At 33.3% G+C, this 16510-nt stretch overlaps 1 protein-coding gene across 7 annotated transcripts in view; it reads left to right on the top strand.

The window, feature by feature from the left end:
- Positions 1 to 13375, top strand: part of LOC132745917 (MYND-type zinc finger-containing chromatin reader ZMYND8-like) — a 59227-nt gene extending 45852 nt beyond the window's left edge. For 5 of the 7 annotated variants that reach the window (XM_060734933.1, XM_060734931.1, XM_060734930.1 and 2 more), the window contains 11 exons: positions 114 to 229; positions 1036 to 1164; positions 1769 to 3910; positions 4412 to 4556; positions 5207 to 5360; positions 6675 to 6799; positions 7448 to 7610; positions 8439 to 8548; positions 9825 to 9968; positions 11197 to 11298; positions 12137 to 13375. In XM_060734933.1, coding sequence (XP_060590916.1) covers positions 114 to 229; positions 1036 to 1164; positions 1769 to 3910; positions 4412 to 4556; positions 5207 to 5360; positions 6675 to 6799; positions 7448 to 7610; positions 8439 to 8548; positions 9825 to 9968; positions 11197 to 11298; positions 12137 to 12361 — 3555 coding nt within the window. In that variant the 3' untranslated portion in view covers positions 12362 to 13375. The remainder of the gene's footprint in view (positions 1 to 113; positions 230 to 1035; positions 1165 to 1768; positions 3911 to 4411; positions 4557 to 5206; positions 5361 to 6674; positions 6800 to 7447; positions 7611 to 8438; positions 8549 to 9824; positions 9969 to 11196; positions 11299 to 12136) is intronic. The other 2 variants (XM_060734935.1, XM_060734936.1) reach the window with 2 other exon arrangements.
- Positions 13376 to 16510: the final 3135 nt, after the last annotated feature.

A 16510-nucleotide genomic window follows, 5' to 3' on the forward strand; every position in this document is an offset into this window, starting at 1 on the left:
TTGTATACGCATATGGCATCATGATATATGCACATCCGTGCAGCATCATTTTTACACAGTTACAAAAGCGGAATTTGTACAAGATAAATATATTTTCATTTAATTTGTTTCAGAGAGTGCCTCATACTTTGGTGTGGGCTAAGTTAAAAGGGTATCCATTTTGGCCTTCAAAGGCGCTCAGAGAAGTTGATGGACAGGTTGATGTGCGATTCTTTGGAGCACATGACAGGTAATCTTGTAGTTATATAAATCATCATCTTTTTCAGCACTGGTTATGTTTTTAGCAAGTTTTAACAGTATGGTACAAGTAAAGAACTGGAACAGCCTGAATTTCCATGCAGTTTAACCATACCATATCAACATACAATGTTGGCAGTTTTATTTTTAGTTTAAACATATTTATTAATTCTGAATTGTGAAATAGGTTAAAGCTGCTCTTTTTAACCACTTTTGAACTGATGTAGGTGTGTAAAAAACATGGTTGTGACCAGAGTAGGGTTCGGACCTATGGTCAATTGGTTAAGAGGCAAACACTTAACCACTAGATTATCTCTCCCTTTGGGGCTGAATGGTTAAGGTCCTTGACTACATACCACTTGCATGTCACAGCTGTGAGTTTGAATGTCCCAGCCGTGGGTTTGAATGTCAGCAGGGACATTGGATTTTCTTTTTATGTGAGGAAGCTATCAAGCTAGGTTATGGATGATTTGTTCTTCTCAGATGCCTGTTTGTGCTTTAATAACTGCATGTAGGGCCACCTGAGGTCTTTCTCCACCAGTAAAGCTGGAAAGGCACCATATGATCTTTACAGTTTTGATGCAATGTAAAATCCAACAACAACCACTCTCATAAGTATTTTAACACTGAAATAATTTACACTAATAACAAGTTTTAGTTTCAAAGCAAGAAAAAGTATATTATCAAATATAAGGTGTTATTGACATCTTTCCATGGCTGGAAAAATGAAACATGTTAAACGTAACATATATATGATATTTTATTTCTGATCAAGTTCTGTTCATGGCTATATTTCAGGTCTTGGGTTCCTGTATCTCAGTGTTTCTTGTTGTCTAAAAACATACCTACCTCCTTACAGAAAGGAAAGAAAAACAATGGTCTAGATATGGCTATTGAGGAGCTTAACCTTCATGTTAAGAAACTGCGGTAAAATTTTTAATTTATGATGATAAATCTTTGCTAGACTTTATTTTGAGTGATGAAAAATAATCTATAAATAATTGGGAAACATTTTTGTTAAGATACATGTAGTATAAACTGTATTTTATTTATAAATAACTTTCTTTAGTTATTTTAGAAGAGTGTTGTAAATGGATTAAAAAAAATAGCGAATTTTGAACTTTTATTTCTTATATCAGTGTATTTTTTTTATTCCAATCTTTTGTGAATGTGTCTGGGCTCTTTGAATTGCGAAAATTAGTACTGATATGCCATCATAATAAAATAGGGGGAAAAAGTTAAAATCATGTGTTGGAAAGTGACATAATTTATGATAGACAACTTGATTAAATAAAGTCTACTAGTTTAATGTCTGCTACTCTTCATGTTTTCAAGTCTTTGACATCTTTTGTCAATGACGACAAATCAACAATTGTGGATTTTCATCAAACAAGTTGAAAGAAAAGATACATTTTGGCTCTCTGAATGGGACTTTTTTTGAACATGTGATGTAAGGCAGCAAAAAAAGACTTGAATATATTGACAAATAGTTTCATACACAATAATTTGTATTTTCTCTTTTTTTCCACAGAGAGAAATTTGGTGGTTTTCAATATGCCCCATTTAGAACACCATATGACAAAAGTGACAGTTACAAACCAATTACGCTGAAACCAGAACTTCCCTCCAAACCAAACAACTCTCTCAGGTTATCACAAAGTAAAGAATCTAAGACTGGAAATAGTTCTTCCTTTTCTGGTAGTAAACCAAACATTCTGCGAAAATCTGTTGCTAAAATAAGAAACAAATATAATGCCATGGTGAGTTTGAAAAAACTAGAGTTGAGCCCAGAAAAGGGGAAAAAGATACCAGTTGTAGATGGAAAATGTGGTGTAGTGGAAGCTAATGATGATGAAGAACATGTTGTACAGGTTGAACATGATATTACTGATAAATCTGATGAATCTAGAAATAAGGATAAAATAGAATCTGGTGTAAATAAAGGTATTCAACAAGACTCATCTGAATTAGAGAAATATTTGACAGGAAATGTAACAGTTGAAGATAAAGCTACTGGAAAGGGTATTAAAAAATCATTTGTAAGTTCTAATTTAATAGAGCAGATTGAAAATAAACTGAAAGGTCTTGTTGAAGAGCCAGTGAAAGAAGGTGAGGTTACAGATAAAGAATTAAAAAACTTGACAGATGAAAAGTCTAAAACAGTGGATGATTCAATGCCACCAAAAGAACATGTGGCTAATGCTGATGAAGTAAGTAAACTCATTAGTAATGAAAGTAGTCCAGAAAAAAGTGACAGTAATGTTAATCAAATAATAGGTGAAAATAAATTAGAAGGTCAATCACTAGACTCTGTTTCTGAAGTTGTTAAGGAAAACTTGCCACAAAAGATGGTTGATAATGCAGGTTCAGATAACCAATTGGAAAGTAAACAGACAGATGTTGTTAGTAAAGAAATTGATGTTCCAAAGGTAGAAACTAGTAAAACTGAGACTGAATCAAAAGATTCATATAGAAAGAAATTAGATACTATGATAAAATCATGTAAAGAAAAATTAGGTATGGATAATGAAAAAGTAGAGGATATTGACAGTGTAATAAGTGAAAATGATGAAGATGATGAAGAAGATAGTACTGATGATGACGAAAATGAGGACACAGTGGAAAGTGATGATAATTCTGAAGAAAGTGAATCTGAAGATACACCTGAGGAAAGCAAGGATAACTCTGAAATGGATTTGGCAAATACAGATGTAGCAAAACTTACTGACTTAAAGAAAGTTAATGAACAAGACAAGAATGGAATATCATTGAATGAAAAATGTGGAAAGGATGGTGAAAATGAGGGAAAACTTAACGATGATTCATCTAAAATAACTCTTGAAAAACATTCTGGTGCTCCTGATTCAAATGAACAAAATAAAGAGCCAAAATCTACCAATATGCCAGGAGATAAAAGTGAACTTGATCATCAAAAAGACAAAAATTTGCCCGTTGAGATATCAAAAGCAAGTGATACAAATACTGAGAAAAGTGATAATTCTGAAAGAAAGTCCTCCAAAGTGGCTGATTTAACTAGTTCTGTTTTGCAAGAAAGTGCTGAGAATTCAAACTCTTTAAAAGGAAAAGATGTGTCCAAAAATGAAGGTAAAGGTAAATCAATGGACATAGATGGAAAAACCCTGGATCCATGTTCTGGTGAATTTATAGACAAAATTTGTGATGAAGATTCAGACACTGAGCGGCTGGTTATAGATTTGGAAGATGGAGGAAATGACAAAAAGTCAAAGAAAATTGAGGGGAAAAGTAAAATGTCTCATATTGACCCTATCCCTAATGTTCTAGATATAGAAAAGGAGTTAACAAAACCAAAGAAAGTTTGTGTCGAAGACAAAATAGTGGAAATTGACACTGCACCCAAACGTAGAATAAACACTTCTGAACCAAATGCTAGTACAGATAAAGACATTGTACCATCTGTTAAATCTGTAGAAAAAGAAAATTCAAGCAAAGTATTGGACAAGACACAGTCTAGTGATTTGAATAATAGAAGAAGGAAGTCTAGTTCACCATTAAACAAAGCACAATCTACTGAATCAGTTAACAAGGCACAATCAATATCACCAATAAACAAGGCACAGTCTAAAGAGCTTGATGATAAAGATGTCGAACTTATGGATATAGAAGATGATGATGAAGTTCATGAAGACTTTAGGTAATTTATTAAATGTTTTGTTGTTTTTTTTGTATCAATTTATTTTGAATTTATTTCCAGTCTAGTTTAAATGAGGCAACAAAGAGTGGTTCTACTCTAGATGCCAGAAATTAAACACAAAGTAGCCCCTGAAGTTCCCCTACAGTTTAGCTAAATAACTGCAAACTTTAATGTAGAATTTTGACCCATGTCTGATTAACAACCTATTTAATAGCTGAGAGAAAATAGTAACATTGTAATATTTAAAAGTGTCATTTTTTTGCAGAGCTCTGCAGAGTTTATACTATAGCTTCCTACACAATTAAATGGAAATATGTTTCATTCAAAGTCTTGAAAATGGCCGTGTTCTCACTCTCTTATAAATTCAGTATAAACTAAAGTTTTTGATTCCATTTTAAACTGATCAAATTGAGGTCTAAGTTAACCAGTTATTAAAAAAACAAAATTGTTTTCATCATATGTTATCATCATACCCTATTCCTTATATACTTTTACCAACAGTTCAGGTACAATGGATATGGAATCGGGCTTACCGTCAACCTTGGAGTCTAGTTTACCATATAAGAACTTCGCAAAACCTCCAGATGTAGACAATATTGATGAAGTTCCCTCAAGCAGCAAGATTGCAGAGAAATTTTCTAAGAAGGTATGCTTTTAATCCTTAACCTGCCGAATTTCTTTACTTTTCAGATCTGATGTATATTAGTAAATATATTTTATGTCTTTGTTATTGTAGGTAAATAGCTTTAATATTAGCTAATCTTTCTTGTAATTTCACTAATTTGTAAACCGACTTTAAATTAAGTTTCTTGTATCTTGTAATGGGCTTTTCCAGCTTCTGTTTTTGGAACTGTTAGTCATCAATTTTGGATGAAAATTTAAGTTTGTTAGCTAACAATATAGAACCTGGTCACTTGCAAAGAACATTTGTAGACTACAGACCTTCGAACAAAATTTTATATGGATTTCTACAAGAACAGATGTCAATAAAATGATTGATTTGGTGTCTTAAGTGCAGAAAGAAAGGTTATTTTCATTTATTTTGGTACCAAATTATACCGCTTTGTGCGAATTACTATCGCTGCATGTTCAATTTTCACACAATTCAAACAATGTTCTCAAAAACCACAAAATGTAGGACAATGCACTTTGTAATGTCATTTGAAGAAAATTTATAAATATTTTCTGATATTTATGAATGGTTTTGTCCAGATTAAAAGATGGACTATTTCATTCATGATATTTACTGTGGTTTTAACATATTTTGTGTTGTTTATTTTGTTGCTTGTGTTTTAGTTATTGGAAAAGATACAGGAGACCGTAGATGAAATGTGTTCCGAGGTTATAAAAGAAAAAAGTGATGCGAAATCTGTAGAATCAATGAACCAAAAACTGAAACAGGCGAGGTGGAACTACTTTGCCGAGTTGAATGAGCTGAAACATAACTTCCGTAAGATCGTTTAATCTTTGTTTTTGCTGAATTTGTTAAATGGACTTTCCCTCCTTTTAATTTGGGACTGTCCATTGTTGCTTGAAGGTGTTTCAGTATTTAAACTGAACCAAATATTGAGCAGACGGCATTAAAATATAACCTGGATATTGTCACCTTAGTGCAGACTAGGTCAACTCCTGGAGTTGACCTGTTGCTGCACTGAGGTGCAAAATAACTTGTACTACTGGCATAATGATGCCCTTTTTAGTATACATATAATTTGTTATCATCAAATGACAACATTTGATAATCTCAAGTTGGAGTATGGATACAATTTAAAAACAATTTCTTTCTGTGGCTTGTCTGAAGGGAGATGTGAGTTCTCTCCCTTATATAGCCTAAATCCTGATTTTAATTTTCATTGGTCATTGAGAAAATAATAACATGAAAACATACTTTATTTTAGAATGTTACATTTGTGATGTCTAACACTTGCATCTATAACACCATGCTGACAGTTTATATCACAAAATGCTTCTATATGTACTTGCTATCTAAGTTGATATTTATTGTTGATGTTAGTTTTGATATACACTGCAACCACATTATAACGCTCGGTTAAATATCACATTATAACAAAGTTGTGATATATAACGCTCATTGCGAAATTACCGCATTACCCCACCCACCGCTGATACATGTAACGCTAATGATTTTAACTTACCGTTAATGAATTTCGATAATTTTTTTTAAACAATGTAATAGGTAAACATGTATTATTTTGTCAAATATGACAAATTATATTTAAAAAAAAACAAAACAAAAAAAACAAAAAACAAAAAAAACGACCAGAAAACTTTTGAAAGAAAAACATAAATCACAATTGTAATAAAAGTAAGCCATTTATCTGCTGTCTCTGTAACTTTGGAGCCAAGGCCTATAAGGGTTATACTGAAGTTAGCTTTATAATAGGGCTAGCAGTGTTTGTATTGATACAAAATTTTCCATCAATATCAACCCTACCACTTGTAAGAGTTAAAGCATGGAAATACCGCCTCCGTGGTCGAGTGGTTAGAGTTGATGACTTCTAATCCAGTTACCTCTCTGGCCTGGGTTCGATCCCCGGGAGATGCTTTGGTAGTTTAGCGCGGAGGAAGGTAGTCAAGTACTGGTGTAACTCTCCAGGAACGATGGTTAGGAAACTACCCGCCTATATGACTGAAATACTGTTGGAAAAAGGCGTAAAATGACACAAACAAACAAACAAAGCATGGAAGGAGTTTAATGATCATGTTTTTACAATTTTCTTGACTGGTTCCTTGTATTTTTCAGAGCTTACAATGTTTGAGATGAAGTCGGGCTGGGATTCAGAGAAAGATCAGATTGTTAAAGCTCTAACTACAAAACTTCAGACAGAGAAAGAACTTGCCATTAAGGAAGCAAAGAAAAAACAATGGGTAAATTGTTCATATTCATGTGCATATATGAGTGGGTATTTGTGAACAGGTACAAAAATTCTGGTGAATGAGTGCATTTTGGTTAAATGTCAAATTATTTAGGATGAATTTAGTGTTATACCATAGGTCCAATTACTCCAAAGGAGTGTGCTTTGGGCTATTCACAAAGTACTATGATTTGGCCTTGTTTTCAAAACAATCAGATAAATGCATTTGTTTTGGTAATTGTCATAAAAATTAACTTCAGTATATGATAATTATAAACGGGTATAGCTTTCGGTATATAATGGTTGTGTACAGTTATAGCTATTTACAGTGACAGCTCCGACTTCCAAGAAGTCAATGTTTCTATTTTTGCGTAGGTGACTGAAGCAATGCTTGGAGGTTTACTTAAGGTCTTCACCAGTAAAGATTAAAGTCAGTTTATGACCTTAACAGTTTTTGTGTGAGCTAAAAATCAACTATAAGGCAATATAAACTTTACTTAGCTTGAGTTTTTAGAATTTTTTTTATGCCATTTAGAAAGCCTTTTGTTCATAAATTGTGATTAAAATTTGTGAATACAGGATTTTTTTTTCAGGATTTGTAAAATATTGAACTTTTTCCCATTATGTATGATATGAACTAGGATATTTAATGATATTACAGTGTGCTCAATGTGGAAAAGAGGCTATATTTTACTGCTGTTGGAATACTAGTTACTGTGATTACCCGTGCCAACAAAACCACTGGCCTCAACACATGCATACCTGTCTACAAACAAATAAAGATAAAACATCAGCTGTGAACACAACTAGTTCAGTAAATGCAGGTAATGATAAAACGTTTTATGATCGTGACTTATTTATAGCACCTGTAAATTAATCTATTTTCTTCTGAAAGATGCTTCATATCTGTGTAATGACCTGCCAACATTTTCTGACTAGCTAAATAATGCTTTTTTTATTAAGATAATTGAAGCAGTCGTCTAATTTTAGGATGACTGCTTTTGGATTGAGATATCATGAGCTTGAATCTTGCATACTGCTAGCTTCCTTGCTTAATTTCATCTATATGTTAGTTTAGAGGCAGTCCTAACTAGGTCAAGTCCTTTAGTCTCCCAAGGGTGATGGGTTGATAGGTATCTATAGGTACAAGTATTGAGGCCCAGAACTAAGGCTTGCCTCCTTACATCAATGTGTAAATGCAGAGGGGATGTGAAATTATATATTTTTAACTGTTTTCTGAGGGAAGGCATTAATGATTGACACAAAGAAAAGCTTCAATCTGGACTTGAATCAAAATAAAACATAGATATGAAAAATATTTTAAGCTCTAATTTTTGGAGCTTTTGTAATAACTTAGTGATTGCAGCTTTTTTTTTTGTTTATTGTCATAAAAATCTATACTAACAATATTATTATTAATGCAATGATACTTAATATGTGGTTTCATTTTAATGATTTCTACCTGTCACGTCAAGATCACTGGCACCTGTATAAACAAAACATAAAATTATGCCTTTAAATCAAAGTGCAGTTTACTATCCAGCACTGAGACAAGTGCAACACGCTGCAACTCCGAAAGCTTTTGTTTATTATTTTGATAATTTATTGGTAGAATGTACTTTGCACACAAGTAAAAATTATATATTTAACAGGTCAAAAGGGTCAAGGTTCAAATGTTACTCCATCATCAGCCAGTGCTCCTGTGTCAGCAACAACAAATGTAGGGCCTCTTACCTCAGTCAGTGGTGCTAATCCACCTGCAGTAAGTACTAGTACTCCAGCAACGTTATTTTACCCCATATTACAATTATTTCTATTATTTTTATTATGATAATGCATTGAGGGTTATTATGACAATCACACAACTTTAGTATTTACTCATTTTGCTTTGAAATGCTTTTGAGATAGTTGCACACTTTGAATTTTCATTATGTTCGGCCATAACATCTTGTATGCCATTAATTAGTTAACTTTCTGACTTAATTCTATTGTACTAGTGAATAAAATCTGTCTTAAACAAATGTGATTACTTGCAATCTATTCCTCATTTGAACATCATTTTACAACAAGTGTTTACTTGTATACATTATGCAATTCTGTTGTAATGATGCAATATTATTTATATTTTATATCTTAAACTGGCACACCTTCAGATAAGTAAAAGTAAAACTCAAACTTAAAGAGAAATATGTCTAAAGTTTAAGAGGGTGTATGACTATTCACAATTAAGGTGTAACATTGAATATTGATTTTTTTGTGTGCAAAACTTTACCAATTTTATTCTTCTTATAACCAAAATTTTACTCTCTTTTTAAACAGAGAAAGAGAAATTCATGCATATTTTAACGAGTTAAAAGCAGTAGCAAGCTTATTAAGCAATGTAAAAATACCTAATTTGTATGCTTAACAACATTTTTACTCATTGTAACATTTTTTTGAGATTTCATAAATTGTTTTCAAAAATCTGGAGCAGTGCTGCTTTAAGAAATATTTCATGTCTTAAACCCTAATCCTGCTAAATTTATGAAAATGGACTTGTCCAGCTTCCATTTTTGGAACTATCCATTATCAATTTAGGGGATTTCATTTTGAAAGTTTAAAGTTGTTCAGCTGACAGTATAGAAAATGTTCAGATTTATGGACGTTATTGGCAGGCCAGGTCTATATACTGGTGGTAAAAGGCAACTCATTTTTGGTGTTCCAGTATGTTAAAGGTTGAATATATTGTCATTAAGGATAATTTAGACTGTGACTACATGTATAAAGCCAGACCAACCTTGAGTTCTGTGCAGTCTTGACTAGGCTAGACATTATACTGTTGGTTGATACAAGTATTATGATACCTATATCTTTCCTTTGTAACAATCTTTGTTTATGACTGTTTCAAAGAAGTGAATCATACAAAATGAGCTTTATATGGGATAAATGTTTTTTTCCAAAATCTTTGCATGTGGAATTCTTGTATCTATAATGGATTGTTGCATGAGAACTATACTAGTCTTGTATTGTATTTGGGAACTTTTCCTCAATGCTTGTAGGAACCAGATCATTTGAGACGACTTCAGGATAATCTTACGATGGCGTTACAGCGTGAAGAAGAAAAGCGGGGTGAAGGTCGGCCAGGGGTTAGTCCGAAGTTTAACCCACCAATGTCGTCTCCGCTCATGCAAAACATAAGACAGGTCCGTATAGCATAGTGTGTTATAGCTGTAAAAGTCGTCATATAGCTTAATTAGTTATGATTTTTACTGTAAACATACCAAATGTCAAAAAAAGGTGACATGGCTCTTTGGTTAAGGTGCATGCATCTCAACCTAGACAGTGTGGTGGATTCAAACCCTACTTTAGTTTCAAAAATGTTTCCGCTTACCAGTATATCACTAATACTAGTTATTTCCAAGAGGTGGACTTGATAAGAGCTTGAATTAATGTTAGAAAAAAATATCCAACCATTGTCCTGCAACAAGTCTTTGCCACCTGTGTAGGGATAGCATCAGTGCGTACATCAGTGCAGTCTTACCAGGCTCTATACTGTTGACTGTTGGTTGTTTTATGCTTGACTATTAGAAAAATAGGGAGAGCTTTTGTACTCTACCCAGTGTTGGCATCACAGTTTGGTTAAGTTTTTGGATACAAAATTACTGAAAGTAATGGGTTGAAATGTCACACACTTGTTCCGCTGTGATTATCTAACATGATGGGCAAAGGTACCATAAAATTGAGTTATCCTTTTTACAGAGTTATGCCCCTTGCTTTAATCTTGAGCACTGAGAATTGTCAAGCATGCTGTCTTTGGGACATTTCTTGATTTTTTTATATTGAAATCCCTTAAAGTTTGAATGGATTATTAAAAAAACTCACAGCTTGGAAAACATATTATCTAAATATAGCTGGTTAAGGATTTGACTGAAAAGATGGTTTATGTGGGGTGGAGTGGGGCATGAAGGATTTAACGGTCTCTAAACATCAACAAACATTTTAAAATCTCATTTGAAGCTAAATTTGTACTCTGAAATATTTCTCTGCTGTAAACTAGTTCTGGGAATATTCTGCTGTTATGCATATATCTACCTCTTTCTTAAGCCTCTATGCATAAGTTGTAATATATTCTGCTTTATTATATGTTATTATTGCTTCATGTATGTCTTATCCCATCTGTTCTTAAGGTGTACATGTATGTCCAACTAGGGATATTTAATTTTGTTTTACTTAGAAACCAATTTATTGATTTACCTATCTTTGGCCTAAAAGATTACCCATCCTTGTCTTTATGGATTATAAAGTTTCTTTAAAAATCCTGATTGAGAACTGAGATTATTTACAAATTTTATGCATATTTGATATAAAAAAGGTTTTTGTTTTTTTTTACGCTGGATCATTATAGTGTAACATTAATGTTTGTTGTTATAGCCGGGATCAGCACCTGGAAATATGATGTTCAACATGCAACAACAGATGCAGCCAAATATGTTACAACAATTACAACGAAATAGATTCCCAAGTCAACAACAGGTAAATTTTATTTTATTTTTTGTAAAAATTAAATGAAGAGGTTTTCTTTAATGACTGCAATACATATACATACTTTCCTATAAAAAAAATATTTTAACCCATTTTGGTTTGGATTTATGCCATCAGTAAAGAATTGGGATAACTGGCACAGGGTACGTACCTCAATATGGATGGCAGGGGATTGTTATCTTGGGATGGCTGACTGGATCCTCCGGCGTGATGAAATTTCTCCATGACTACCTGTACCCAGGGTCATTGAGTCTAATGATTCAAATAATAATTTGTCTTTCATTGTGATTCAGAAATCATGTGGGATAAGTTGTCATTAACTTTTGGAGAAATTGGTACATGTAAGTACTGGTAAGATATCCAGGATAGATGGTTAGGTGAGGCGACCATGGAAATATATGACGAAATCTGTGTTGAAATCAGCATTAAAAACAGATATAAAACAAAATGGTTCAGCTGCTCATTGTAAGGCTGATATATTGAAATCCCTCTCATAATAGTTAACAGTTCTATTGAGACAGCAAGTCCAATTTTCATATAAAGTATTGACAGAGTTAGTGCTTGTTCAGGGTTCAATAATGATAAATCTATGCTATAAAAGTACAGAGCAATGTTACTGTTTGCTGGTCCATTCAATGTTTGTTAGGAAGCTTTCAAGAAGGTTGTCCTACATAGGTGTCTGTTTATGGCAGGAATCATACAGGAAGTAAACCCATATCCTTCCTCCACTTGTGAAGAAAATGACCAATGATCATTACAGTGTCGATGTGACTTAAAACCTGGATAAAAAAAATTGGAACAAAATTCTAACTAATGTTTTTACTTCTAGATGGCGATGCAAGTACAGCAACGTTCAAATCTGCCTGTGTCACAGCAGCAACAACAAGGTAACCCACGCATGATGTTCTCACAGCCGCTCATACAACAGACAATATACCCACTTCAAGTTCAGCCTCAACAACAGATCGCCCAACAACAACTTGGAGGGACAATTTTGTTTCAAAATGCACAACCAAATTTAATGACTTACGGAATGCCTCCACGTCCGTACTGACTTTGAAAAAGAAATTGTACGGGACCAAGTGAACTTTTTAAGTAAGAAATGTTAAGTGCTACTAAAATATGGCATTATGAAATAGTCCTGGTTTGGTTTTGACGAAAGGAATTATAATTCTAATATCCAGAAATGTCACCGAGTTCAGAACTTTGCAAATGTGACATTACAGCCTGTCCAGGGAATCGATACAGTCAAGGTCTCGGAGATCAAAAATATGGATAATATTTAGTTAGAATTGTAGTTGTATTCTGTTGTTTTCATTTGCAGATTTTCTAAGAATTTTTTGTGTCCCATGAAATAATAATGAGTATGAAAAATGTTCAAATCAAAGATATGCATATGAATTTTTTTTTTAATTCAATGAATTTTGGGAAGCAGTTGATAGAATAAATAAATGGCTAATTTTATTTAGGAAATAGTTCATACTTCTATGTGATCTCATTAGTCAAATGCATTAGGAATGATTATTGGTCAGACACTGTTTGAGCCGCGTCATGACAAAACCAACATAATGGGTTTGCGACCAGCATGGATCCAGACCAGCCTGCGCATCCGCGCAGTCTGATCAGGATCCATGCTGTTCGCTTACAAACCCTATAACAAGTAGACACTGATAGCGAACAGTATGGATCCTGATCAGACTGTGCGGATGCGCAGGCTGGTCTTGATCCATGCTGGTCGCAAACCCATTATGTTGGTTTTGTCGTGACGCGGCTCATTTTGTTTTTCATAACTCATTGTAGTTTTAGCTCACCTGAGCACAAAGTGCTATGCTGGGAGTTAGCTTTTGTGATGTCAATGTGCCTGTCATTTGTTGTTGTCTATAAATTAAACCACTACATAGATTTTGACCAAGTTTCACAGAAATGATCTATAGATGGGCCTCTACAAAAGTCTTATAAATCATATCCCTGGAGTCAAATTGACACTACCCTGGGGGTCACTTAGTTTATAAAGACTTGTACGGAAAAAAGCAATGCCCAGAGATTTGATATTTGGCAAACTACATTGCTACAGACTTAGTGAAACTCATTGAAGCTTTCTTGTGTAAATAACTTGAATCTTTAGAATGTACACTGTTAATTCATTAATTGTGCATGTTATAGTATATGGTAAAGAAGGGGAATGGTGGCCAAGGGTGGTTCCAGGAAGTGCACTAGAAAGTGATTAATATATGTTGCAAGAACTTGTTTCGCAATCAAGCTAAAATAAATATGTTAAACCTATTAAATATATATAGTATATGGTTGCAAGGATGACAGTTAAACATCATGTGAAACTACTATGAATACCCTTTGGTCCAGTTTTTAAAATAGTTATGATTATTTTAAGAATTGCAAAGGAGTCCCATTAAAGATTGTTCATGATTTTCTGTAAAAATAGTTGATGATTGGCAATATGACAATTAAATATCAAATACAACTGCATTGGATATCACTTAAAACTGCAAATGATAGCACTTAAGCATGTTAGTGATGTACATTGTATTTCCATATTGTATATAGAAATAGTTAATGAATGTCCCAGTTCAAATACCCTCGTTCATGATAAAAATAGTTCATTACACAATGCCTTAATAACCACATGGCTTTCTTTCTTTCTTTTTTATAATGGTTCATGATTTGATATACACATTTATAAATGCCTCTATGAATGTTGAATTTGATTGATAACTCAAAGGCTATGTTTAATGAATATTCATATTTATAAATCAGTTCATGATATTTGGTGTTATAAGATCAAGTTCATGATATTATATTGTTTTATAATATAAGTTAATATCAATATAAATTTTACCATGTTGTAACCATATAACTTGTTTATATACAACATTTGAAATAAGTTTATGTTTCTTCAATGACCAATTCTTTTCATTTAGTTACCAAACTTTCATGGCATCTTTGTAATTATTTGTATAATTCCATGCTCAATTAAATACAAATATTACGATAAAAAGTGTTTTTGTTTCTTATTAATTTTCCTCCTTATATATAGGGCTTGAACCAGGTCATTTCTTACTGCATATAGTGAATATCAACAATGTAGAATACGGTATTATTGCCTTTAGCTCTTATATTTTGCTACTCTGTATAGAATTGTTTGGTAATTACTAGTCATTACTACAAGCCAAGATCTTGTGTATTCAGTTTAAGCAGTGTTAACCCTTACCATATTAACTATCTGAAATGGACTCCTTCATCTTTCTGGTCATAATCTGGTGTATTCACTTTTAGGGAAAAGTGAACGGTGAATTACAGATGTGCTGGCTAACCTTGGCCTGCACTGGTCACAAGGGTAGAGTGGGTTGCTGCTGGCAGGCTAAAGATTAATGATTGACCCCAAGTCTGTGGTAATCAGTCAAATCCATTTGCATAATTATTTCAACACAATTGTATGGATACCAAATTCACTTGATTTGATATTCTATTCTAAAGCAAGACAAGTACATTATACAAGATTCAGCCAATAATCTTTGAATTCATGTTGGGGGAGGGCATAAGATATGGAAGATAAAGCTTCATTCAGGATTCCACAGACGAAATGGATGAACAAATTACTTGGAAGTGGAGAAAATAATCTAACTTTCCTAATGCCAACAGTGTTAAGGTCAAATAGTATCTTTCCACAAAAACCTTTAGGTACCCTTCTGATTGTTATTTCAGGCATCAAAGTAAATATAAACTGATAATGTATAATCTAACTGGCTTATTCCCTCATGTAAATGAATCATTTATTTATTTTGCTCAGACATTTAACTGATCTTGCCTGTAACTACATGGCCTAGACCTTTGGATACAAAGTCCCTGGTTGGATAAAACTCACCCTAGTGAGTGATTTCATGTCGGCAGTTCAAGCCACTCGGCCACTGATGCTGCAATGAATTTTCCAGGGAAAGAGAAATAAGCAAAACTGAATATTTTCTTTACACCACCAGTGTTTTTATATTTTCTTTAAAAAGAAAAAAATGGCCCAGTAATAAACAAAATACATTATTACATATAAAAGATTTTTCATAATTGTGAAAATTGATAAAAACAAGAAAACTCCACCTGTAAGGTTAAAAGAAATACAAAATTACAACTTTTAACAAAATTTGAAGATGGAACAAAGGTTACTTACATGGAAAAAAGACATTGATTTCATGTCAGTTTACAGTAATTTTGAAAAAAAAAAAAGATCTGGTTCAGTTATTAAACAAGAGGGCCATGATGGCCCTGAGGTCGCTCACCTGTATATAGGCCGCCCCAACCCCCAGGGCTTTTATTTGCACAAACTTGGTAGACACCCATAAGAAAATGTTTCATGCTAAACATCTAAGCTCTAGCTCATTGGGCTATTTAAAAGAAGATTTTTTTAAAGTTTTTACTATACACATATAGTTAAAAACAATGACACGCCTGGGGCCGGGCCAGTTATGACCCCAGGGTTTTTATTTGAACAAACTTTGACACTTACTAGAATATGTTTCATGCTTAATATCTAAACTCTAGCTATTTGGGTTTTTTCAAAGAAGATTTTAAGTTTTTGCTATACACATATAAGGAAAATCAATGACCCCGGGGCAGGGCCAATTTTGACCCCAGGTCTTTTATTTGAACAAACTTTGTAGACACTCACTAAAAGATGTTTCATGCTTAATATCTTAACTCTAGCTATTTGGGTTTTTTCAAAAAAGATTTTTTAAGTTTTTGCTATACACATATAAGGAAAATCAATGACCCCCGGGGCGGGGCCAATTTTGACCCCAGGGCTTTTATTTGAACAAACTTGGTAGACACCTATTAGAACATGTTTGATGCTAAATATCTTAACCATAGCTCTTTGAGTTCTTTAAAAGAAGATTTTTAAGTTTTTACTATATGCATATATAGGGAAAAATCAATGACCCCCCGGGCGGGGTCAATTTTGACCCCAGGGCTTTTATTTGAACAAACTTGGTAGACACTTATTAGAACATGTTTCATGCTAAATATCTTAGCTCTAACTCTTTTGGTTCTTTAAAAGAAGATTTTTTTAAGTTTTTACTATATGCATATAGGGAAAATCAATGACCCCCTGGGGCGGGGCCAATTTTGACCCCAGGGCTTTTCTTAGAACAAACTTGATAGACACCTATTAGAACATGTTTGATGCTCAATATCTTAG

Source organism: Ruditapes philippinarum, unplaced genomic scaffold, assembly GCF_026571515.1.
Source record: "Ruditapes philippinarum isolate M1 unplaced genomic scaffold, ASM2657151v2 ctg3630_1_1_1_1, whole genome shotgun sequence".
Lineage (NCBI taxonomy): Eukaryota > Metazoa > Mollusca > Bivalvia > Venerida > Veneridae > Ruditapes > Ruditapes philippinarum.